At 48.2% G+C, this 23,184-nt stretch overlaps 11 protein-coding genes across 11 annotated transcripts; 7 read left to right on the top strand and 4 right to left on the bottom strand.

Moving 5' to 3' along the window:
- Window positions 1–4,000: 4,000 nt before the first annotated feature.
- PC9H_006327 (uncharacterized protein) lies at window positions 4,001–8,080 on the bottom strand (the record flags this gene model as incomplete). Its single annotated transcript, XM_036775878.1, has 21 exons — window positions 4,001–4,129; window positions 4,184–4,363; window positions 4,420–4,505; window positions 4,556–4,622; window positions 4,683–4,850; window positions 4,905–5,014; window positions 5,069–5,204; window positions 5,261–5,332; window positions 5,387–5,501; window positions 5,552–6,052; window positions 6,106–6,442; window positions 6,490–6,697; window positions 6,745–6,843; window positions 6,893–6,978; window positions 7,032–7,137; window positions 7,190–7,329; window positions 7,378–7,472; window positions 7,527–7,659; window positions 7,718–7,777; window positions 7,835–7,924; window positions 7,981–8,080. Coding segments are annotated over 21 exons (3,018 nt in total), but the record flags the coding sequence as incomplete, so codon positions are not given.
- A 118-nt stretch (window positions 8,081–8,198) lies between these two features.
- Window positions 8,199–9,895, top strand: PC9H_006326 (uncharacterized protein; the record flags this gene model as incomplete). The annotated part of the gene is made up of 3 exons (XM_036775877.1): window positions 8,199–8,657; window positions 8,717–9,040; window positions 9,095–9,895. The coding sequence occupies 3 exons, from the start codon at window positions 8,199–8,201 to the stop codon at window positions 9,893–9,895; spliced, it is 1,584 nt and encodes a 527-aa protein (XP_036631896.1).
- A 27-nt stretch (window positions 9,896–9,922) lies between these two features.
- On the bottom strand, window positions 9,923–10,962 carry PC9H_006325 (uncharacterized protein; the record flags this gene model as incomplete). Its single annotated transcript, XM_036775876.1, has 9 exons — window positions 9,923–10,073; window positions 10,130–10,185; window positions 10,245–10,285; window positions 10,336–10,401; window positions 10,452–10,515; window positions 10,568–10,606; window positions 10,656–10,788; window positions 10,841–10,858; window positions 10,913–10,962. The coding sequence occupies 9 exons, from the start codon at window positions 10,960–10,962 to the stop codon at window positions 9,923–9,925; spliced, it is 618 nt and encodes a 205-aa protein (XP_036631895.1).
- Window positions 10,963–11,141: 179 nt separating this feature from the next.
- PC9H_006324 (uncharacterized protein) lies at window positions 11,142–11,603 on the top strand (the record flags this gene model as incomplete). Its single annotated transcript, XM_036775875.1, has 4 exons — window positions 11,142–11,144; window positions 11,198–11,298; window positions 11,350–11,423; window positions 11,476–11,603. 4 exons carry the CDS (start codon window positions 11,142–11,144, stop codon window positions 11,601–11,603), a joined length of 306 nt encoding a protein of 101 aa, XP_036631894.1.
- A 296-nt stretch (window positions 11,604–11,899) lies between these two features.
- PC9H_006323 (uncharacterized protein) lies at window positions 11,900–12,917 on the top strand (the record flags this gene model as incomplete). The annotated part of the gene is made up of 6 exons (XM_036775874.1): window positions 11,900–11,942; window positions 11,997–12,084; window positions 12,137–12,257; window positions 12,312–12,419; window positions 12,478–12,714; window positions 12,765–12,917. 6 exons carry the CDS (start codon window positions 11,900–11,902, stop codon window positions 12,915–12,917), a joined length of 750 nt encoding a protein of 249 aa, XP_036631893.1.
- Window positions 12,918–13,073: 156 nt separating this feature from the next.
- PC9H_006322 (uncharacterized protein) lies at window positions 13,074–14,199 on the bottom strand (the record flags this gene model as incomplete). The annotated part of the gene is made up of 4 exons (XM_036775873.1): window positions 13,074–13,526; window positions 13,579–13,851; window positions 13,907–14,047; window positions 14,098–14,199. 4 exons carry the CDS (start codon window positions 14,197–14,199, stop codon window positions 13,074–13,076), a joined length of 969 nt encoding a protein of 322 aa, XP_036631892.1.
- A 126-nt stretch (window positions 14,200–14,325) lies between these two features.
- On the top strand, window positions 14,326–15,400 carry PC9H_006321 (uncharacterized protein; the record flags this gene model as incomplete). The annotated part of the gene is made up of 5 exons (XM_036775872.1): window positions 14,326–14,564; window positions 14,621–14,711; window positions 14,771–15,168; window positions 15,225–15,289; window positions 15,339–15,400. The coding sequence occupies 5 exons, from the start codon at window positions 14,326–14,328 to the stop codon at window positions 15,398–15,400; spliced, it is 855 nt and encodes a 284-aa protein (XP_036631891.1).
- A 2,001-nt stretch (window positions 15,401–17,401) lies between these two features.
- Window positions 17,402–18,020, top strand: MSRB2 (Peptide methionine sulfoxide reductase B2, chloroplastic; the record flags this gene model as incomplete). The annotated part of the gene is made up of 5 exons (XM_036775871.1): window positions 17,402–17,461; window positions 17,516–17,644; window positions 17,698–17,728; window positions 17,791–17,916; window positions 17,968–18,020. 5 exons carry the CDS (start codon window positions 17,402–17,404, stop codon window positions 18,018–18,020), a joined length of 399 nt encoding a protein of 132 aa, XP_036631890.1.
- A 212-nt stretch (window positions 18,021–18,232) lies between these two features.
- Window positions 18,233–18,894, bottom strand: PC9H_006319 (uncharacterized protein; the record flags this gene model as incomplete). Its single annotated transcript, XM_036775870.1, has 4 exons — window positions 18,233–18,304; window positions 18,358–18,448; window positions 18,513–18,817; window positions 18,877–18,894. 4 exons carry the CDS (start codon window positions 18,892–18,894, stop codon window positions 18,233–18,235), a joined length of 486 nt encoding a protein of 161 aa, XP_036631889.1.
- A 201-nt stretch (window positions 18,895–19,095) lies between these two features.
- Window positions 19,096–21,105, top strand: PC9H_006318 (uncharacterized protein; the record flags this gene model as incomplete). The annotated part of the gene is made up of 11 exons (XM_036775869.1): window positions 19,096–19,114; window positions 19,175–19,202; window positions 19,256–19,350; window positions 19,406–19,563; window positions 19,617–19,782; window positions 19,840–20,016; window positions 20,061–20,500; window positions 20,554–20,643; window positions 20,692–20,775; window positions 20,836–20,967; window positions 21,019–21,105. 11 exons carry the CDS (start codon window positions 19,096–19,098, stop codon window positions 21,103–21,105), a joined length of 1,476 nt encoding a protein of 491 aa, XP_036631888.1.
- Window positions 21,106–21,816: 711 nt separating this feature from the next.
- PC9H_006317 (uncharacterized protein) lies at window positions 21,817–23,128 on the top strand (the record flags this gene model as incomplete). The annotated part of the gene is made up of 6 exons (XM_036775868.1): window positions 21,817–21,930; window positions 21,989–22,081; window positions 22,140–22,322; window positions 22,380–22,469; window positions 22,531–22,770; window positions 22,826–23,128. The coding sequence occupies 6 exons, from the start codon at window positions 21,817–21,819 to the stop codon at window positions 23,126–23,128; spliced, it is 1,023 nt and encodes a 340-aa protein (XP_036631887.1).
- Between the last annotated feature and the right edge of the window lie 56 nt (window positions 23,129–23,184).

The following is a 23,184-nucleotide window of genomic DNA, read 5'->3' as shown; positions in this document are numbered from 1 at the left end:
ACATATATTTATTCTATTGTTCCAACAAGGCATTGTTCATCTTGTCCATTGTCCTACCTCTATTATACTACTGTATACTATTATTTGTCCTATTATCCCTGTAGGTCTTTGTTTCTTAAAGACCATTGTTCCCCGTATTTATTTGTATTTACCTCACTATTCCTACCATTGTTCTTAGGTACAAATAGTTTAGGTATAAAAGGGAGCTAGTCTCTCTGCCAATATATATACAAGTTATCACCCACATTCTAGTTCTTGAGTTCAGCTGTATCTGAAACAAGTAGGATACTAGCATTTCCGTTTGTAGAGACCTGAAAAGTAAGTACAGTCTATTTCTTTTGCTAAGTCTGCACCAAAACGAGTAGGTGACAGTAACGCACTAACAGCTAAGTCTGCACTGAAAACGAGTAGGTGTTAGTAACACTATTTTGACAGTTTGACTATCCCGAAACGAGTAGGATTCTGGCATACTAACTTCTGTTTATTAGCTATCTAGTTCATTCCATAGGTTTATTATATAGACCTATAACCCTGTATATACTTGCTACCTACCGTACAAGTGGATACACCACCACACCCCTTTTTACTTAGGAGTAGTATTGTTGATTGACATACTATTTCTATTAACCGACCTCACCCTATCCATACCCTTCTGAGAGTATTTCCTCTATTCCAATAATCCCGAAATCAACGAACGACCAGGTGCAACTCGATGCAGTAGTCCACGACCATTTGGGCACTAATTCATTAACCTGACTTAGTGTGACACCGCGTTGCTGAGTCCGCAGACTGTCCGGATGAGGATGACTTTGAGGAATGGTACAGGGCAGCGCAGCGGGTTGCTGACAACCGTGCCACTAACCAATCCTTCCACTTTGGCATGCACTCCGGAAACTCCGGACACTCCGGACCCCTCGTCCGACCAGCAGCCAACTCTGGAGTCGCTCAGACTCCTGCGGGTGTACTTCCCGCACCTTGGACTCAGCTCCCGCCTCTGCAACCCCGTTTCCAACCTCCACCTCCTCCGAAGGCTCTCTCACTCGGCGTCCCAATGGATGTCAACCACACCTGCTCCCGACCCGCCACTTTGCAGCTCTGCTACCAATGCGGCAAGCCCTGTCACATGTCCCACGAGTGCCCACTCCAGTACAATGTCCGGTTCATGACCACCGAGGAGTGGATGTCCGCCATTGAAGATCTCTTGACCACGGCCGATGTTGTAGAAAGTGTGGGGACTTCGGAAGGAATAGATGATGAGGGAACGGCCCGGGTTGAGGAATCGGACACAGCGGATTTTGTCCAGACCAATGAGTGATCAGTGCGACCTCGTTGGTGAATAACTGATTTGCTTGTCTTAGCGTAGATGAAATAGACGATTCCAATCACTCTGATGATTTGTCCGACATTAAGCAAACGACTTTGGTTACAATCCGCACACTCCGAAGGTTTTGCCCACAGTGGGAACGGCGGCTACCCAGTAGCTATAAGATCTCTGTGCTGCCCAGCAAGCTTTCGCTAGATATACCCGTTGAAGTGCAGAGCACAGATACACAACACAGATGCACCCTGCAGGCCCTGGTGGACTGCGGAGCCACCGGAGTCTTCATGCATCCGCACTTTGCTGATGCCCATGGTTTCACCCAACGCAAGCTGTCCGCTCTGATTCCGGTCTTCAACGTTGACGGTTCACCAAACAAAAACGGATCCATCTCCGAAGTCGTGGACCTTGTACTCCGGTTCAAGAATCACGTGGAATGGATGCTTTTCACGGTCACTAACATCGGACGGCAGGACATCATCCTTGGATACACCTGGCTTTGGAAGCACAACCCTGAGATTGACTGGCAGACAAAGGAGGTGACCATGAGCCATTGTCCGTCCGGATGCGACACCTGTCGGAAGGAGTTCCGCCATGACAAGCTGACCCGACGCAAGGAGTCCATGCGACTCCGGGAGTGTCGTACGGGTCCGATGCCAAGAGTTGAGGAGCTGCACTCGGACAATCTCCCAGAGCTTCAGGACTGCAAGGATGATGAGGCTACAACTCTGGACGACTCCGGACTTGAGAAGGGTGACTGTATCTTTGTAGCCATTCCTCCTCCGACTCCGGAGTACCTTTGAAGTCTTTGGGAAGAACATGTCTGGGCTTTGAAGACAGTCTCACGGCAGCTCGCATTGGCTTTCCAGCACAACAAACCCCAAGATCCTCGGAACAGCACTGTTAGGGCGATGCTAATACACAACAAGGCGTACGCGAACCCAACAAGAATAAGAGTGAGAAGTAGTAGATTTAGAGAGGTAAGAGGTGAGGGGCGAGAACGAAGACACTGACTTAGGCACTAGTATTAGTGGTATTCCCAAGAGAACGAGTTAACGTCTCTGGGTGTTTATTAGGGCACTTATATACTACTATACATGCTACGTCCTCATGTCTATCTACACGCTGTGTCCTACCGTCTTTCCATGGAACGGTTAGCTCAGCTGCATGAGGTATGACGCTTGTTGACTGCGCCCATGCAGTAGCGGTGAGGCGCTGACTGAGACTATTAGTAAGACGGCCCGGATGATGTAAGTAGTATATTGTAAGTAACTATGCTTAAGTAATGCATTGCGTGCCCGATAAGATAAGGAGAGATGGTTGAAAAAGAAAAGAAACGTTGAGCCATAACAAGCACAGTCTCGGACTTCCTTCAGGAATTTGAGGACGTCTTCGCAAAGGAGTCCTTTGATGAACTGCCCATGCCGTGTCCGTGGGACCATGCCATTGAGCTGCTGGACGGAGCGGAGTCGACCTCTACCAAGTGCTATCCACTGTCCCCGTCGGAGCAGAAACAGCTGGACGAGTTTCTGGAAGAAAATCTCAGGACTGGTCGGATCCGCCCCAGCAAGTTGCCCATGGCTGCCCCAGTGTTCTTTGTCAAGAAGTGTTGAAGTGATGTGCACACTTGTTGTACAAATGTATAACAAAGTTGCGCTATACCAAGCACCCGGTTCCCACGCATTGGGGACCACCCATAGACACTGCCAACATCCATTGGGACAGCCCAGGTCATCATGGGATGACTGGTGTTGACAGCATTGCTAAAAGTGTGCAAGCACTGTTTAGCAATCTGTACATACATTACAAGCGCACGACTCCCACGGTCAATGCATCGTTCCCACGTTCAGCGCCCCATTAGTAGGTCTATTGACCTCTATTGTGACCGCCGGAACAGGCACCGGAATGCCTCGGTCTCAGCAGGGAAGCAAAAGCAGCAAAAATGAAACATGGAGCCATCATTAGAATGATGTCTGGCATGTCCCCAAGCTGCTCCGGAGCTAATCAAATTCGGACGCGATTTAGTGGACACCTATTTTCACGCCTCGCGCAGAACAGTACCCGTGGGAACCTGGGATGGTCATTTTCCATACATGTCTAGAGTAATAGACACAAAGAGTCAATAGAGCGCAAATCATTACATATTATTGATTGATTGCATCAACACATCATTAGTGATTGTTACCAAGGCAATTAGAGTGTATTAGGATGCTTCTACAAGCTTCTAATCAGACTATAATAGCCTAAAGTTTAACAGTAACAAGTTCAAATGGTATCATTTGGAGTGGAAGTGGAAGTACAGGAGAGGAGAGAGAAGTGAGTAAAGTATGACATGACATGCATATATAAGAATATGAATGTCATGTGATTGTTACCTAGGGATCAGGAGACAGGAGTGAACCGCAGGGTTTATATTATTTCAGTTTCACTTGAAGATGTGGTATATAACAGAAATTTTTTTTTCACAATCCTGTTAAAGACAGTGATGCTGCTATATTCTAACATCAATATAATCATGAATTATATTGTATCATCCACTACATCTTGCCCTACAATTGTTTTGAATCAAGAATCACAAACATAAAAATAAACATACCATTTAGTTCTAAAATCGTGTGTAAGGAAAGCAGTCTAAATGATATGATTGGTTACACACCTAGTATTGACTCCTTCCCTTCTTACACTACGCTTGGCATCATCCAAAGCTTTGGCCAATCCCCATAGCACCCTGGCCTTGTGGGGATGCAAAACAGAATAATTCAGTAAAGAGGGCAAAAGCCCTAAATATCGGAGAGCAGCAATCCGCAAATGCTATTTCAAAACATCAATAAATAAATAATGGAAAAGAAATCAAAATTTAATCACTGTAGATGATCCAAGCAAATCTAGGCCAATGTTGAGCATGTTATCAATCAAGGTAGAGGCATGTTGAGCTAGAATTTTCGGTGTAGCTTGTTTACTAGACATTGCAGACAGTGTGTTTATGCTGTTTGCTCTAATGTCAACATCTGGCAACTCAAGACTGCAGATGAGAAGTGGCATAAGCTAGAGTATGTTGTTGGTGAGTACAGCAAACAAGAGCTAAAAATTATACTTCACACCTCAGAGGCTTGGTGGATATAGATAGCACAAGGCACAGAGTGAAGCAGGGAACTCAGAGCAGCAAGGTATGAAAGTTGTGCAGGATCTGTAACAGAAGAAGTCAATGATATTCATCTATGAAAAGGATGAACTTACGTGATGTATTAACATTACTTAATATCAATGGCAGCATGGTATTGACATACTTTTGTACATGCAGCATCTAGAGTTGTGCATATATACCTGTTAAAATGCTACCTTTGACTAGTACAGATGGACTCACCTTGACAACAGCATGGTTGGACTTTGTTAATACCATATCGGTTCGAAGGCTATCTCCAATTGCCAAAGCTGCCTCCCGATTAATGGGTGTTTCCTCAAACAGGTCCATCAATTGTGCAGAAAGCTGTGATGCTTGTGGATGATCCCGGCGTAGCAACGCCTTCCCAACCTTATATGATAGTAAGTGAAGGTGTAGATAGAGATGTTTACAAAGATGTTTTACCCATATCCAGGCACGGATTGAAGCACGCCGCCGTTCATAATCAATGTCTTTGTTAAGAACATTGGTCCTCCAAAATTCGTTCAGTTGCCTCAGTATAGCAGAGGGTGAATCTATGGTATGTTCATCATAAATATAGGTGGATTGGAGCAGCAGCTTTCCCTTACCATCAATATGTTTGTTCAAAATAGATGAGCCCACTCCCCAAGCGGATTGTGCCTGATGTTCATTTGTGGCATCATAAACACCCCAATTGAGCAGTAACTTTATGAATGGATGAATCTCGTCAACCGGCAACTGAACCTGGCCATGGTAGAAGTGTGAGTGCCAGTGCCATGAGCTAGGGAATAGGTCAATACCTCAGGGTACAGAGGATAGAAGCAGGCTGCTGCGAGCGGCACTAGGTTCTTTTCTGCATCGGAAGCAGAATCCTACACCATGGTCTCAGCAACTTGATTCCATAGAGGTATAAAGACATTACCCACACTGAAAGGTGCGAATCGAGCATCTTTAGGTATTCGAGGAAATCCAAAGGCTATCGCGTGGGGATCTCCTTTGAAGAAGGCAGAGTAAACAGAATCTATCTGAGCTTTTTGGCGCCTGCATTGAAGTAAGCTCTCGACGGACGGTTAATGTGTCACACGACCCACTGAGGATTAGCTGCTCGTGAGAGCATGGAAATAATCTCTGCAGCTAGCGACACTACCCTGCGTTCTGCTGCCAAGAACTGGTGATCAGTACTGATGGCAGAATAAATAAACCAATTATAGAGGCGAGGCAGCAAAAGTTCTTCGTATTTCGGAATGTCTACGTGATTGCCGGCGACCTTGGCTTCGAAGGATGTGGATAATGCCTTTAGCAACGCAAATCCGTAAGCCGATATGGCTTCGCGGTCCACTAGATCATTTCCTGATACAGGGAACAACACAATCTCGAATTTAGTTGTCAAGCGAATGTAAAGGGTTTCGAAGTGCTCGCGAGTGGTGCATAGAGTAGGAAGAGCAGCAAGCACTCTTTTGATTAGTCTGTGCTCGACGGCAGCATCCCGTTCTAGAGGGCGATCGGGGAGGGCGGAGAATAGGAGGGGTAGGGCGGTCTCGCCCAAGTGCCGAGTTTCATTCACCATTGACAGGAACGTCACTATTCGATCACTAAAAGCGCAGGTGATGAATAGGCAGCGCGTACAGTAACAGGAAAAACACACTTGAACTCGTCGTTGGTTTCGCTGGGCTGCAGGAATGCCTCAGTTAACGTTCGAATGAAGTAGCCAATCTCTTCGGTAGTGAGCAGTCCTCGAATTGCTAACATAACTTGCAGGAGAGCAAGAGTTTGTTGGCGACAGGTAGATAACTCGAACCCAGCACTCAAGACACCCATAAGCTCGTCCTTGAAAGGTAGGAGAATCGTGACATCATGGCATGCATCAGTTACCCGGCATAGCAGTAATATGACGGGTGGTCGATTGGCAGTTTCGGTAGGATCATTAAAGAGTTTGAAGAGCAAAGGGAGAGCTTTGGCGACGATGACCTCGGACGATGAACCTACAACTCTGTTAGCGTCAACTTCGGAGGGCACTAATAGGCCTTACTATTAGCTGCCATCATGGTGCACAAAAGTTTCATTGATGCTTTAGCCTGGCTTTTCTCGGGTTCCTGCAGCTTTTGAACGCATTCCTCGTATATTATATCCCTCAGGGGCGCAGCTTGACCGGCATCGGTCGAAGAAATCACGCGAATAAAGGACTTAATGGTATCGAGAGCAGTCGCTTCAGTAGAAGGATCGGTTGGTTGGAGCACCTTCCATACAGGTGAGTAGGCCTCGCACTAAGATCGCACCCACAGACCTCTATTTTCAATGAATTCCAGATCGATTTAGCGTGTTCGAAGATGAACTCCGCGCCATAGACGGGCAGGCAATCGGTCATACTTTCCAGCGTATCTCGCTGTAGACATTGTGAACGAGGAAATTTGTCGAGTAAATTAACACGCTACCTTTGTGACCGGGGAGCCTGCCGTCAACTTCTCGAGAAACAAAGGTATGGCCAGAGGACCAAAAGAAGGGTGAGCGCTCAGGCAGTCTCTGCAATAGCCGTTATTCAGTACCAGAAAATGAAAATTATCCTGATTGTACAGTACCTCAACCTTGATTTTAAATCTTCAGCCGTTATTCCGTATGGATCGCCAGGTGGAGGTCTGAACGAAATTGGAAAATAGCAGAAAGTGATGTTGAAGAAATTCTACGGTTTCGATGTTCAGTTCCATTGACGTGGAAGGCCATAAATTACATACTTCCACATGATGAGAGACATCGAACTCGATGAGCAACACTCGCGCAATTGCAAATGCGACGAGTAGATTCCTCGGGTCTTTTTCACCTTCTGCGAGGGATACATAGCCCGAGATGAACTCAGTCCCCAGACCCTGGAGGGCTGGATTCCGATTAGATGTGCAAAACGACGACAGATGTAGAGATACACCTTTTCTGTGTTTAGTGAGCAACGTGTCCACGATGGAAAATACATGATACCGGACTGCTTGTACCAGGGCCTTCATCTTGACGTACGTGAAGATGCTGCGGCATGAATCAAATGACGACAAGGGTAATCGAAGAAGAAAGGAAACATACGCCCTGATAACGGCTACGGCGTCCTCCGAGGATAGGTTTGGCTGCTTGGACAAGGCAACTAAGCCGTCCAGGGCGGGAACAATGGTCTCTGTGTCATCAAGCTTCCCGCAATAGAATAGGGTTAAAGCATGCACTGATGACCGGGAAATTTTGAGCCTCAACCACGATGAGGAGAACGGATTATGACTCACCTGTCTGGCGATTTGTTGTGAGATTGCCTTGATGTAGCACGGACGACAGAAGTCCAACACCTGATTGACAAGATAGATTGAATGTAAGGTCCATGTCTGCGAGGGGAATAGGCGAACCCTTTGTGCGTAATTCATCTTCCTCGGAGGTGAGATAACCCCCAAGAGATTTAACAAGATCAAGGAGGGCGAACTGTGCACTCGAGACGGCTGCGAAGACGAATTAGGAACCTCCGAGTCGATAACGCTGATGATGAGTTACGGACCTGTTACAATGTCGCCGACGATCTGATCCTTCTTAGAAGTCGCGGCCATCCATGTCTGTACCAGTCGTAGAGATTTGGCTTGGGAATTCTGGTCGTCCATGTACTATAGCAGCTAACTAAAATTTGTCCCCTGAAGTTGTCAGTGGCTCGTTGGACTTGGATTCAGAAATTAGCGCCCATTTCTGTTCCGCAACTCGACCGTCGCGCGACAAGCGCGAATGAGGATTCATGCTACCTCTCCCCTACGCGCATTCTCCTGCTACAATTCCTTGCGCCGGTACCAGCTGAAAGTCGAATTTTCCACGACCGCCACGCGTACAAAGCGTCGGGATAAATGGAACTACAACACGTCTCCCTTGCTCACGACCGAGGACGGGGACTCCGCCCAGTACGACGTTGTCACTGCGAACGACTTGGAGTCGGCAGAACGCCCTCCTCGCGGTGTCAAGATGCTTGTCCGAGATTTCATTGAGGATTCCTTGTATAATCCTCAATACGGGTACTTTCCCAAGCAAGCAACTATTTTCGATACTGCTGACACGCCGATCGACTTTCAAGCAATGAAAGATGCAGTTCAGTTTCAAGAGGAAGTTGCGATCAAGTACACTGCTTACGGGTCTGACAAGCACGCTGGTCCAGGAAAGCAATTGTGGCATACACCAACAGAACTCTTCAAGGTATGTACCACTTAAAGATCACCGTCTCCGGAGTGTCCCTATTCACTCGTATTTTCAAGCCGTGGTACGGAAGAGCGATAGCGCAATGCTTGGTTTCTGAGTATCTCCTCAAATACTTCCCGTACGAGGATTTCAACATTTATGAAATCGGCGCTGGCAACGGAACACTGGCTCTAGATATTCTCAATTATCTCAAAGAAGAATACCCGGACGTCTACGAGCGTACGCGTTACAATATCATTGAGATCAGCGCCAACCTAGTGAACCTTCAGAAAAGGAAGCTTCGGCCACTACATCCATGCGTTAGGGTCTTCCACAAAAGCATCTTCCACTGGACGACACGAGAGCCGGCACCGTGCTTCTTCCTCGCCATGGAAGTCATAGTAAGTCTCTTATATGTGTCGGGATGCCTTCATCTTAAACAAAAACAAATTTAGGACAACTTCGCCCACGATGCCGTCAGATACGATCTCCGTACTTTCGAGCCACGGCAAGCGTCCATTGTCGTGGACAAACACGGTGATTTTGATATGATGTATACCCCCGTGACGGACCATCTTATTTCCTCCTTCCTGGACCTACGTCGGCAACTAGGGCAGCAGCCCTCCGTTTCCAGACTACTGCAACGGTTCCCCTCCCTGCGCAGCGTCTACGCAAACCTACCCTTTGCCGCCAATCTCTCTCCCCCAGAATTCATCCCCACTCGCCTTCTCAGTCTCTTAAGAACGCTGCGGGCGCATTTTCCGCGGCATCGCCTCCTGCTCACCGATTTTTCGTCTCTCCCGAACCAAATCCCAGGGCACAATGCCCCGGTTGTTCAAACACGGCTCCGGAACCTCACAGTGCCATGTACAACGTTACTTGTCCAACCAGGCTACTTCGACATCTTCTTCCCCACCGACTTCGACATGTTGCGTAACATGTACGAGTGCATACTTTCCCAACCATTGCCATCGCAAACAGATAACCTATTCCCCGACCACCATACACCCTTGACGGCGTCGGCGTCGTCGTCAGCATTAGGAGCCAGCTTCTTTTCATCGCATCATCCGAGCGATAGACGAGCACCTATGGACGGTGTTGCCTCTGCCAGTGGCCTGCCTGTAGGCGAAAGAAAGTCCAGCGTATTCACTCATTCAGAGTTCCTCGAAACATATGGTGAACTCGATCGAACACGCCTTCAGAACGGAGAGAATCCAATGGTTGACTTTTACAAAAACGTGAAGTTCTTGTTCTGAGGCTTCACTAGCCATTTAGTGATTGGTCTATGTACGTAGAATGTATAAATAATAATGGAAGAAGTCGCCTAATTCCTTCACTTCTAGCGTAGTCTGCGGTTTTGTCAAGTAGCGTTTGCGAAAGTGAGGCTGTCCGAAGGTTAGATATACAAATCTCCCTGTGCCCTTCTTCAATACCCTGAACGCGACGGTTGGTCAACGTAGATCATGGGTAGTAGCTTATTATACTGCTACCTGACAACCTCCATTACTTCGCGCTCGCAGTCTTCTATCACCTGGGCAGGTGGATCCTGCGCACCGTTATCTCAGCGAGAAAAAACGTCAAGATTCAATCCTCAGTCTGACTTACCCATACGTCTCCCTTGGATGTCATCATAGCGTCCATGGTCCCTGATAACCTCCCCTTAGCGGTGTGCACATCCAACTATCAGGGTCCGCACCTTTATCAATGGCAACGTCAAAGGCATCGTCCGCAAATTTCAGATCTCTGATATCCATTTCAAGCCCTAAAAGGTAATTCTAGACGTCTACTCCACGGGTACATGGTCAAACGAACATGTGAGCTCGGGGCGCCGTTCTGCGTGCCGTCGCTGCATCTTGTCGATGACGACCTGCGAATACTGGCAACCAATTTGAGTGCGATTTTGGAGAGATCGCCCAGACACCACAAACATCGATGTTGACAATATTCTTGTACCCATCGTCGTACATCTACAATCAACTCAGCCGACACCAGTGATATAGCGAGTGTAGTTCGGACTTGTTCAGTAAGTTTAGAGTTTCCACATCCAAGCATGAGTATCCGGGCAGCTCTGTCGGGAATTATGTCGTGGATGGTTGAGGAAATTTCGCCGTAGGATTTGAACCAATCAAAAGATGAATCTTCGTCTTCCCTAGTAGAAGGATTATTCTGTATCCATACAGAGGGCGCGGATGAATGATTACTGGCTATATCTCTGATCCCTAAGAAGACATCAAGAATGTGGCGAATTGAGATGGAAGAAGTGTTTTACTCACCAATACTCTTTCGACCGGTACTCCTCATTTTTTGCAGGAAGGGAAGCCATCTCTGCTCAAGGATACTGTAGTCAACAATGCTGACTAGAGGGTGATCAAGCTCTGTTTACGGCTAAGGACTTTGCCAAATAAGTATCGTGTGTGATCAATTCACACTGAACCACTACCCGGCCGCCTCCTTTCTTGTTCTCATACTACCACTTCAACTGCATACGTGTCTAGTTCAAATATGGTGCGCTCAGAGCTCTTCACCCACCACGCAATCACTCTGACGCGCTGCTGTAGTCAGCGTACCCCGCCTATGTAATGGGTGGTTTGTGTATCATTGGCGGGATCACAGGATTCGCTCGTACGCGTTCTATCCCGTCCTTGGTTGCTGGTGTCGGGTGTGTTCCCTTCGTATCGACACTTTGCACAAAATGCTAACGGATTCGCAGGGTGGGACTGCTCTACCTATGGAGCGCTGACTCCATCCGTAAGGGAGCTCCTAACGGCATTGAAGGCGCCCTTGGTAAACCCCCCTACAGACTCTTCCCCATATACATTGCTAACCAAGAATACAGGTGCCTCTGCCCTTCTCCTCGTTTCTTCCCTTCCCCGCGTTGCTAAAGGCCCAGTCCCGGCTATCCTGGCGACGACTTCTACTGCCGCTGGGTTATACTATGGTAATAAGTACTTAGCACTGAGATGATCGCCCATTCACCGTTGGCTACATATATGTAAGAAGCAATATACAACTGGTTTGTTTTGTGTCCATCGAATTTCAGCCCCTGTACCCCAGATTCTACACGTGCGTCACATCGTAACGGTATTTCACGGCTTGCACCCAACGTCGTGCCGCGAAGACGCAACACCGAACTTCTCCTTAGTAAGTCGGCACTAGCTGAGGCTTTTCATCAATTTATGTCACGCTGTACGACTAAAGATACCCGGTAACCCCATGCTGGTGCATCAGCAGCGAAGTGGGAAAGTTTACGCCTCCTTCAAATGCGAGCAAACTCTGTCGCAGAGAACGTTCTAGGTACCCTTGGTAGGGGTAATGGATCTTACCGACCCTGGTTGTTTCTGATCCTTATTGTCACAGGGGCTGTGTGTTGGACTGCTCAACTCCTTCCGCAAGTTTGGAAAAGCTGGCGGGAAAAATCGACGAAGGGGCTGTCGCCTTGGCTAGTGTAAGAAGGATCACAACATAACAGCCTCGTGCGACGCTTCACCATAATTTAGATTGCTTTGGGCGGTATCAGCAATCTTCCTCGGCGCATATGTCGTCGTTCAGAATCTCAACATACCGTTGATACTTCAACCACAGCTTTTTGGATTCCTCTGTCTAGTTTCCTGGTCCCAAGTTCGTCACCGTCGATTGCCGATGAAATATCTTCCCAATTAATCGATATATCAGTGTTTGCATTATGGCCGGAACCTCTCAACGAGGAAGGTTGCTCCTGTTTTCATTGCCGCAATAGGGATCGCGGGGGGGCTTCAAGCAGGTTTGGTATTTGCAGTCATGGTCAGTTAGCGTTCCGACTGACTGACTGCGACATGCACTAACCATATGTCCACCTCAGCCATCATACGATAAGGGAGAGAGCAGACCCGTCGCTGCCTTGGGCATACTCAGTTCCGTGCTCCTTTCCCTCGCACTTTTCCCTCAATACTATGAAATATACAAGCACAAAGAAGTCGTCGGAATATCCATCCCGTTCATATTTATAGACATGATGGGCGGAGTCTTCTCCGACCTGTCTCTACTATTCAAGGAGAAGTTCGATGTTATCGCTGGTGTTGCCTATTCGCTCGTTATAGTGCGTGTCTTGAACTTCCGAACACTAGCATCTGTCTGACTGGAGTAAAGGCGTTGGACGCCGTGGTACTCCTCCTGGCGCTAATACTGAATCCACGAGCTCGACGTGCTCGCCGGCTAGCAGCCATATCAAACCCCCAAATGGACAATGTTGCGACTCCGGGCGTACCATCGAGGCGTCCCAGCTCAATTCAAGGGGGATAGTCGCGAGAGGAGGATTTCAGAATGGGTATGTCTAGACAGGTCTAAGGGTCCCACACACATTAGAACCGCATAAGCTACCTACACGCAATTACATACTCAAGTAGACGAGACGATTAAATGAACGACTGGTGTTCTCGCGGTATCGAGTGTGTTTGATCAAGGACGATTTCGGCTGAGGCCTGTGGGTATCGAGATATTATGTTCATCATCTTGAGAACTGACGCTTGCCGTACTTTCGTCGGTTCCAAATTTTGAGTGACTACGTGAGCTCATCAATTCTTCGTCGTCAAACAGGACTTCCTCTTCGTCGCCATCGGAAGGCTTTGCTGCGACGTTTGGGCGGCCTAACGACGAAGAGCCTTTGATCTTGTGAGTCCGACTTGGTGCGCCTACGAAGTCCGCGAAGCTTGAAATAGAGTTGCCGGTGTTCGGCGTTCGCAATGGAGCGCGATAGAAGGCCTCGACGTCGTCTTCATCGCCCTCCGGTAGCAGCGAAGAGTCATATCCTGAAGCGAGTGGTGTAGAGACAGACCGTGTTTGAGAGAGTGATCGGTAAGAGCCTTTGCGAAGGTGAGACGCATAAGAGTAAAGTAGAAGAGCAAAATAGATCTAAAATTCGACAGTCAGCTTCGGCGTTGAAGGTGTCGGACGTAATACAGACCTTGACCAGCCACGAGATGATGATGACGGTAGCGGCGGTGCTTTTCTCGTGAGTCCATATGGTCATCGCGGCGGTGGCTCGCTCGGCATCAGTCATGTTGTTTATCGGGCCCCCTTCCATCATTTTCTTCTGTGCCTCCGAGTTGGCTATGCGTCGCCCATCATGAGGTGTGTATATCCACCAGGCAACGGCAAAAAAGACCGTCCAAATTGTGGAGAAGATGTGGTCAATGAAGAAGAAATGGGCGAAATAGAGTGTGTTCTTGGCATCCTCCTGGGCTCAGATGCTTCAGTAAAGTAAATCAAAGACGATGGACAGTGGCGCTGACCTGCTTGATCGCATTCAGTCCCCAGACCAACCCTCCGAGGGCGATCGCAGAATAGATGTACAGGCTCAGCTGCGCGAATGAGCCTCCTGCCCCGGTGACCACCGCAATGAGGCCATACACGCCCGTTACTTTATTGAATAACTGAAGCAAGAGTCATTTTCCGGATGCATGATGCGAGCACTGGAACCAACCGCAAAGAGAAGAGCGATAGTGACACCGGTCTTGATATCCAGCACTCCCAGAAAGGACGACAAAGGCCACAGTCGCCATTCCGGTCGTAGTGTCAGCTTCATGGGATGATGGAAGAGATTTAAAAACCGCAGTCACGCCAGTGTTCTCGAAGCTTTGACCTATTACGTAAGGCACCGACCCTTCTTTCAATACTTTCACTCGCTCCGTCTGTAATAAACGCTAAAGTTATGTCTTACTTCTCCAATCAGTCCAACTCTCGTTTCCTCGCAAATTCTAGTGGCAACAACTCCAGCGCGGCCTCAACCACCTCCAACGCAACAAGCTCTTCCCTTCCCTCCAACAACGACTCTGCAGCCACCAAGCCCCGGCAGCCGTCCTCCAAGCTTTTTTCTACCTCTATATATTCACCCCAGCCACTGAAAGGACACTTTATCACTCCGAGCGGCGTTCATCCTCTCAAAAATACGTATGTTCGTACACCTTCGCAAACACGTTCGAATACCTTGACGGACCTTGTTCTAGCTGGATCTTCTGGTTCCGCCAGCAACGCACCCCGGGAAATAAAATCGTCAGCTACGAAGAAGGCATAAAGAAAATATCTGCCTTTGCTTCAGTGTGTATAGTTGTGTCTTGCCGTCCGAGGTACGGACATTCAACCATATCCGTTTCTAGGTAGAATCATTCTGGACTTTGTGGACGCACTTGGTGCCACCCTCGGCCCTTCTTCCTACCACGGATTATCTTCTCTTTCATACCGGTATACGCCGACCAATATGGGAGGATCCTCTTAACATCAATGGAGGAAAGTGGATTATTCGCCTGAAGAAAGGCGTAGCCGATCGGCTTTGGGAGAATCTGGTATTGGCTGTCGTTGGCGACCAATTCGATGAATGCCGGCAGCCTGAAGATGGTAACCCCGTGACAGATGGGGAAAGCTCTGGAGAACCAAACGAGAACGATTCTGTTTGGCCAGAGATCTGCGGATGCACTATAAGCGTTCGACAAAGCGAAGACATCGTCACTCTCTGGAATCGTGTAGACGCCGACAAGAAAGTCAGAGAAAGGATTAGGTAGGCCTATCTGTAGCTCTCACTTTGACGCGTGCATTCATGTCGACTTCCCATAGGGACACGATACGGAAAGTGCTAGACCTACCTGCTTCAACGATTATGGAATATAAATCCAATAATGGTACGTCCTTTGCAGACCTCGATACGTTCTACTCACTCCCGGCAAACAGACTCCATGCACGACCGATCTAGTTTCCGGAATTCTGCTATCGATCGAACGCCCCTCCCTTAGTAGTTCAGATGAGTCGGTGCTTGACGAACAATTGCTGCACTTGCACGGTCGATATCGGTCTTTATAATACTGCGATTCCAAAATTTTGTGGATGCAATTAAGGACAGGCGACGCACTGCGAACGCTTTTGAGATTTGACCCGGACATGCGAAATTGTATATAGAGCAAGCAGGTAATGCGGGTTTCAGCTGCCGGTCTTCCTAAATTCGAGCTGTTCCCCCAGTAGGACTCGAAAGTGACAGCGTTTGGTGAATAAGCTGGGAGCCCCTGTCTTTGTAAGCGCCGAGTGACTAATTGGTTTAGTCATCCCTTGCTCCTGACCATATAAAGTCAGGGTTCACTTTTTGACCCACACAAATCCCCCCGGAAGTCTGTGAGTACGCCTTCCCGTTCGTCTGAAGTCTCCCAATTCGCCTGGAGCCACATCTGGTTCGTTTGATTGCTAGACGATGCTTTTCTTGCAAGGTTTGAAGAGATTTGGGATGGATGGCTTGATGGGCTTTAGGATGACGTTCAAACGGGCCACAGAGAGAGCAGTGTACTGACCAGTTGCTCATATCAGATAATGGGTCGCCGTCCCGCTCGCTGCTACCGCTACTGCAAAAACAAGCCGTATCCCAAGTCGCGGTACAACCGTGGTGTTCCAGACCCAAAGGTGCGCCCAAACCGCTACGATTTAGCCTCGCGGAAAAGACCAACCTCTACTAGATCCGCATCTTTGACTTGGGCCGTAAACGTGCCTCCGTCGATGAGTTCCCCTTCTGCTGCCATCTCGTCTCCGATGAATACGAACAACTCTCCTCCGAGGCCCTCGAAGCCGCTCGTATCTGCGCTAACAAATACGTCACCAAGACGTCTGGCAAGGACTCTTTCCACATGCGTGTCCGTGTCCACCCCTTCCACGTTCTGCGAATCAACAAGATGTTGAGTTGTGCTGGAGCTGATCGGTGCGCCTTCTTAAACCCTCTCACAAAATTTAGCCCTTAAGCCATTGGCGACTAGACTCCAAACTGGTATGCGTGGTGCTTGGGGAAAGCCCTATGGCACCGCCGCTCGTGTCAACATCGGCCAAATTATCCTTTCCATCCGCACCAAGGAGAACAACGCCGCTGTCATCATTGAAGCTCTCCGTCGCGCCCGCTACAAGTTCCCCGGCCGCCAGAAGATCATCATTTCTAAGAAGTGGGGCTTTACCCAAGTCGCGAAGCAGGAGTATGAGAAGCTGAAGGAGAACAAGCAGGTGTTGCAGTACGTATCCATCAATCAATAGTAACCGGCGCCGGTTGCTGATGAATACTTGCAGGGACGGCGCATACGTCAAGTTCATCAAGCCGAAGGGGCCCCTCGAGGAGAACCTTCGCAACCAGCTCCGCGCTTGATCGACGTCTCGCTATATGAGCAACGCTTGTACCCTATACTTTGATTTGTCATAATGTCAGCATATTATGAGTCCGCGCTGACCATGTGAGTAAGTTCGTCGTTTTCGTTCTCGAAATCCCTCCGTCCTTCATTCCGGTGCTGGTCTCCCCCCTGCGTGCGATCAGCTTGTTTCCACCTTTTACTCGACGTGATGTATGTTCCGCATACGCATTCCTTCTCGCCCCTTATTCACTACGTTGTTCTTTCCCTATGGATAATGGTTAGGGGAAATGGGGCGTATATTGATTTTTCGAATGTACTCGATGATCTACTTTGTCTATATGGGTTGGTCGCCTTTGCTCAGATGATGGGCGAAGGAATGAATACAATGAATACACTTTTGCTCGCTCCTTTCGTATGATGGAAAGGGCCTTGGTTTCTGTTAGTAATGACCATCCATGGGAGACGTGATTATCATGTGGTGCGGAAGTTATTGATAATCAACTTACAACTGCGGCCAGCGGGATAGCCATATGTCTGTGCATGCAACCATATAAATACTGCAGTTTGTTACGGATTGCTGCTCATTCCCATCGACATCGCCTACTTTCTTCTTACCTTCCAATACTTCAACGCAATCCAATGTCTAGCAACGTACAAAAACCAGAATCCGAGTGGAGAGCAATCCTTTCTCCTGAGCAGGTGCATTGCGTAGGGTCGTGACAATTTCAGTTCCTGGCTGATGCCGAAATACAGTTTCGAGTTCTACGTCAAAAGGGCACCGAGAGACCAGACACTGGCGAATACAACAAGCATACGGCTCAAGGAATTTATACCTGTGCTGGGTGTGGTACGCCCCTGTATCAGAGCACGACCAAATTTGATGTGAGTACCAGCATGGTGATAGTGTTAGGATATAATCTGACTGCATATTCTAGAGCGGATGCGGTTGGCCGGCCTTCTTCGATGGTGTGTCTACGACCCTGCTGCATCGCATGGAGCAATGACGGACTCATTGAATGCATTTACAGCCATTCCTGGTGCTGTATCTCGACATGAGGATAGGTCTCTCGGAACCATCCGCACTGAAATTACCTGCACTGCGTGTGGCGGACATCTTGGACACGTCTTCAAAGGCGAAGGTTTCCCCACTCCAAGTACGCGTTAACCTTTCTACTCGCTGCTCGGGTAACTGACGATTAGTGCAGCGGATGAAAGACACTGCGTTAATTCTGTGTCGCTTAAGTTTGCCGATGAGTGATGCACGTATCGCCAACGCTGAATCGTGCCAACTCTTACTTGATGACGATGTTGGGCTACTATTTGTGAATTAATATACTATCACCGTTATCGAAGCCAAATCTAACGCATACGAATGATCATGATATAGTGAAGCTCTTACGTATGTAGATTCGTACTGGGTCCGAACTACAGGAGATATACAAGAATAATGCGAAGGGTAATAGGGAAGCATTAAAGGCTTTCCATGTTTTGGACAAGTTCGTCCAGCTCGGCCTTGGATTGGCGATACTTGGCATCCGCAGCCTACAGAAAGGATTGATCAACGATTGAGAGAAGTCCGCAACGATACCACGCACCTCGTATTTCTTCTCCCACTCATCACGTTCTCGTTCCAACCCTGTAATCTGGCGTTCGAAGTGTTCGGCCTTGACATCAACTTGTCGTAGCCTATCATAAACATGGTCATACTTCAGAGATCTATCGATTGCGAATCAGTCAAGCAGGCACTAACCTCTCTGTGGTCTCCTTCAAGTTCTTTTCGGCAGTATCCAGCTCCTCCTCCAGTAGTTGGACCTTACGAATGAGGCTTTCGCCCGTGTTCTTCATAGATTCACCCTCTTGCTGCGCAACTTTGGATTCCGCAACCTTAGCCTCCAACGTGTCCACATCTGCCTGCGCTATATTCAATTGATGGAGAAGGGATTTGTTTTCCTGCTCGCGCTCGAGTAGAAGCTGTTGAAGTTTCTTGTTTTCCGCCTCTGCCTTCTCGGCGCGTTCAACAGCAGCATCAACCTCGCCGCGAAGGGTGTGTAATTTCTGTTGGCCATCACATCAGTACAAGAGGCCCAGCGAATTGGAATCAATGTGATACATACTATTTTGATTTGTTCCATGATTCAAGCAGAAGGTTCAGATGAAGGCAAAGTGTGTCTTGGAAGGAACAGAGAACAGCCCCCATGAAGACTATTTAAGGCGAATCCATAATCACCCGTGGGAATATCATATATCCCCGCGCCGGTGCCGGTTTCAGTTTCAGAACGAATCTCCTGATACTCCTTCGAAGTAGTGAGCCCTAGCCACTGGTTGTCGCAGAAATGGCTGTCGCTCAAGAGGGTATGTCTCTGACTCATATGTTTCTCACTTCAATTCTCTCATCGAACTACACGATCGCAGAACTACCTATCCTTGAGGCACTCATAAAGTTCGTCATTCGCTAGGCTTAATCCATGGACTGTCACCAATGGACATATACAGCATTCGTAACCGCCTTACTGCCCTGAAGATGGACAGAGGCGAGTATATCAAACCATCGGATGTGAACTCGCTTTACCAAGCCGTGGTCAAGCAAGGTTCGTGTGATGTGTCCTTGAGGCCATATAAGACGCTCAGCTCCTCCATATACAGTGACAAAGCTGAACGATGTCCGAGACGACAACACTACATACAGCAATCGAGTAGACACTACTCTTGCAGACGTCTTCAGCCTTCTGTCGCTCTTCTTTCTTACCATTGGCAAAACTCGAGATGCGCCGGCAACTTACTCACAAATTGCGTCAATGAGAGTAAGGAATCCCACTTGTTAGTGCAATGCTCTTTTTGACACAACCTCTCCCAGCAAATACTCAACCACATGAATGAGTCGGGGGTTTACAACGAGGTAGACCTAGCGCCTTTCCAACGGAGGTTAAAGGATCTTCGTCAAATAGTACAGAGCGATGCGGAAGGAAGCAAGCACAACGAAGCTCTGACAAAGCTGCTAGAGCGTCAGCTCAACGAGTGTGGTCAGTTTAATATGTTTCTTCGCTATGCGCATGTCATTCATGCTGAATTCATCGCAGATAGCATTGTTAGGTCTCTCCAGGAATCACTATCAGTGCTTTCTCCAGAGCTGGCACCAATCCACCTAAAGTTGGTTCACATTCGTCGGCAACTAGCTGCTCTAGCCGCCAAAGAGGGGTCGCATAAGGCTGAGTTGAAGCCACTCCAGGAAGAACTCCGGAAAATTGATTCGTTGAGTGCCCGATCCGTTCCTTTGGCTTGCTGTCATGTTCACCGACAGAGTGTCTTTCTTTGTTTGAAACCGTTACCCAAAATTGCTCGACCCACCTTTACCCCCCGCACAATCCATTCTCGACGTCATCACTCTTCATTATACATCTCGAACAACATAGGAAACGCGTGGACGGGAAATTCCTCGGACCAGGAGGCGTTCTTCCTAGCTCTCAAGCCATATGCTCGTCTCTTCTGGAAGAATGCTTCGACGTTGCTCAGGAAATCAAAGCCCAAGAAGAATCGAAGAATGTCCCTTCATCGCTCAAGCCAATACATGATCGGCTTTCTGATATACGAACAGAACTCGAGAGCCTTGTCCTTACACACCGATGGACTCTGAGAGAGACTGACCTATGGAACTATTCGCTCAGTCTCCAAGAGATCGACAAAATGAGAGTCGAAGGCAAGTTTGTCGATTCAGAGGGTAATCGACCGTCGGGCCAATACGTAGGCCCACCAAATCTTCTTCGCAGCTGCATACATGCTTAGGATATTTTCAGGTTCTACTGTATATCTTAAGGCGCTGTTACGGCCTCATATACAGATTGCTATCATCGAGTGAGCCCGTGTCAGAGGAGCTTATGCCAATCGTAAGTACAACATCTCATCTTAATGATTGTATCTTATGCTATGAACAGGCCAACAAGTTGTCAACGGTCAAGAAATGTCTCAACGAGGTTCTCAAATATGGTGGACCATTCAACCCCCGCGATTTGTATCCGGTCAGTTTACCTTTCCCGTTTGTAAACACTCCTGACTGAACTCATAGCCATCGATTTCAGTATCAACTAGCCCTACATCAAATTGACTCGCTTCGACAAGATGGTAAATTCGTTGGCTCCGATGGATCAATCCCTGAAGGGCAGGGGATCGTCATGGCGCATCTGAATGAATGCCACGAACTACTTGAGATGGTGATGCTATTTCCCCCCTTGTCTCAGTGCCTGATACTGACTGGGATTTAGCTTAAAGAGTCTATGGACGAGGCTGAGGACGAATATTACGATGAAGATGACGACGACTATGCCGACACCGTGTCGTCTGAGAACTAAATCAAGCATATTTCAAATGACCAACTTACCATGGGTATACAGATGTGCTTTGTATGACGTGTTGTAGTGTAAACAATACTATTTAATCCATGTTACCACAGCTTTCGGCGTCTGTGTTCGTCCGTGTCTCGAGGGTGGAAGAGTTCCGAGGACAAGTACAAGGGTATTCGCTGCAGTCAAGTTGGGTATCAACTGAAACAAATTTGCCAGTTGATATCATTTCTGTTAGCCTGTAATGAGTTGGACATTTCCAAGGAGGTTGCGAAGCAAGTTTGAACGTAGTTGTACTGAGTTCGATGCTCCTGCTTCCATTCTCCTTCAAGCTGCATTTGGGCCAATACCGCAGCCATCGGTCATGGCCAAAAACCAGGAGACAATGTGCAAAGCAAACAAGGCTGCATCGGTTGAGGCCCTTCGATAACTCCATACGATCTTCATGGTTAAAGTCGCCTTGGCAAATTGCTGTTCATTGACCACCATGGCCATCGGGAGCTCAACAGCATTCGGGGCCCTTTCAACCGCCTTGGCCACACAATGTGGGCGGTGGGGACAATCATCCGTTCAGTCAAGCTAACTTAGCCTCTAACCGATCATGCAGGCCACTGCCTTCTTCATGACACAGCATAGTACTATTCTATATAAGCTGTCAACCAACCCGGGTTTGCCAGCTAGATCACTCTGACAACACATTCCTCGATACATACTACAGTCATGGCGATAATTTCCCCACCCCAAACCTCTGTGCAGGCTGCTTCTATCATTGAACAGGACTGTCAGTGGCTCGTCTGTGTAACAGATCTACCAGAAGAAGCGGGATCAAAATCTGTAAGTCTCGATTCAACATACCCACATAGACTGCACACCCTTATATGTCTGTATACAGAACGCTAGGAAGGCGACCACTTCCTCTGGAGACACAGTTCGTGTCAAGCGAGTGGCATTCTCGTCGAAGTCCCAACGGAGACGACAAGTCAAGGTGTGCAGATCAATCTCTTACGTATTGCTCTCTTACAATGCGCTAACCACTCCTGCAGGAATTTGCCCAACGCCTGAATGAATGGCACGCAATAACAAGCCGAGAACTGCTCCTTCCTATATTAGCATTCGGGGTTGACGAATCTCCTGCCGCAATTTCCCTCGTTTCCCCCTGGATAGGACGAGGGCAAACTATCACAGAATATATAAAGGAAAACCCAACACTCGATAGGCTTTCCTCAGTGCGTCTTCCCTGAATCATCATCTGGCATCCTTGGGTATTCACACTTCACAAACAGGCATGCGAACTTGCCGAAGCCGTCAGGTATCTGCACGACACCAAGAAAGGTTGGAACACGCCCGCCTTCGTGCATGGTGACATAAGAGGGGTGAGTGCACCCTACCAGTAGCTGTAATCTCTATCTAATGAAAACACTCTTTGCTATTCAGGACAATGTCTTCGTCCGACCAGGAGGTTCTTGCTATCTCGGAGAGTTTGCCTTGACATGTGCCGAACCGGTTCAGGAGGACCCAAGCATGCCAGCTACCTTCCGCCACTCCCGCTGGATGGCTCCCGAGCGTTTGAACCCTAAGGCCTTCTCCTCGTATCCTACTGATGATGGTTCCTACGCCGATGGCAAACTCAGGACATGTAACGATATCTATTCTCTAGCTAGCACCATATTTGAGGTTCGTGAATTCGTATACCATGCTCTCACAAAGCAGTAACTGATCTCGACCTCAGATACTCACTGGAGACGTTCCGTATTACCAGTATCACCACGACGCGTTCGTCACGGCCGACGCCCTACGTGGAGTTCTTCCCGAGCCTCAGGATCTGGACAAAGCCCGCTTGTCTGGCCTCACTGACGACATCCAAACACTACTCAATTGCATGTGGAGATATTCACCATCTGAACGCTTCCACGCAGAGACCGTCTGCAGAGTACTCAAGACCCCTTCTTCAGTGAACAAAAGACGACCGCAGAGGCTCGCTCCCGTGTTTGCTGCTACAGCAGCTGCAGCCGCTCGTAGACTATATCTCTAAATTATACCATTACCATAGCCTGGACTTTTTATACTATCTATCATCGGGAACCTTAC

The sequence above is a fragment of the Pleurotus ostreatus genome, assembly GCF_014466165.1.
Source record: "Pleurotus ostreatus strain PC9 chromosome Unknown scaffold_4, whole genome shotgun sequence".
NCBI lineage: Eukaryota > Fungi > Basidiomycota > Agaricomycetes > Agaricales > Pleurotaceae > Pleurotus > Pleurotus ostreatus.
Note: the sequence above shows the minus strand (reverse complement) of the source record. Positions and strands in the feature narration are given on the sequence as shown.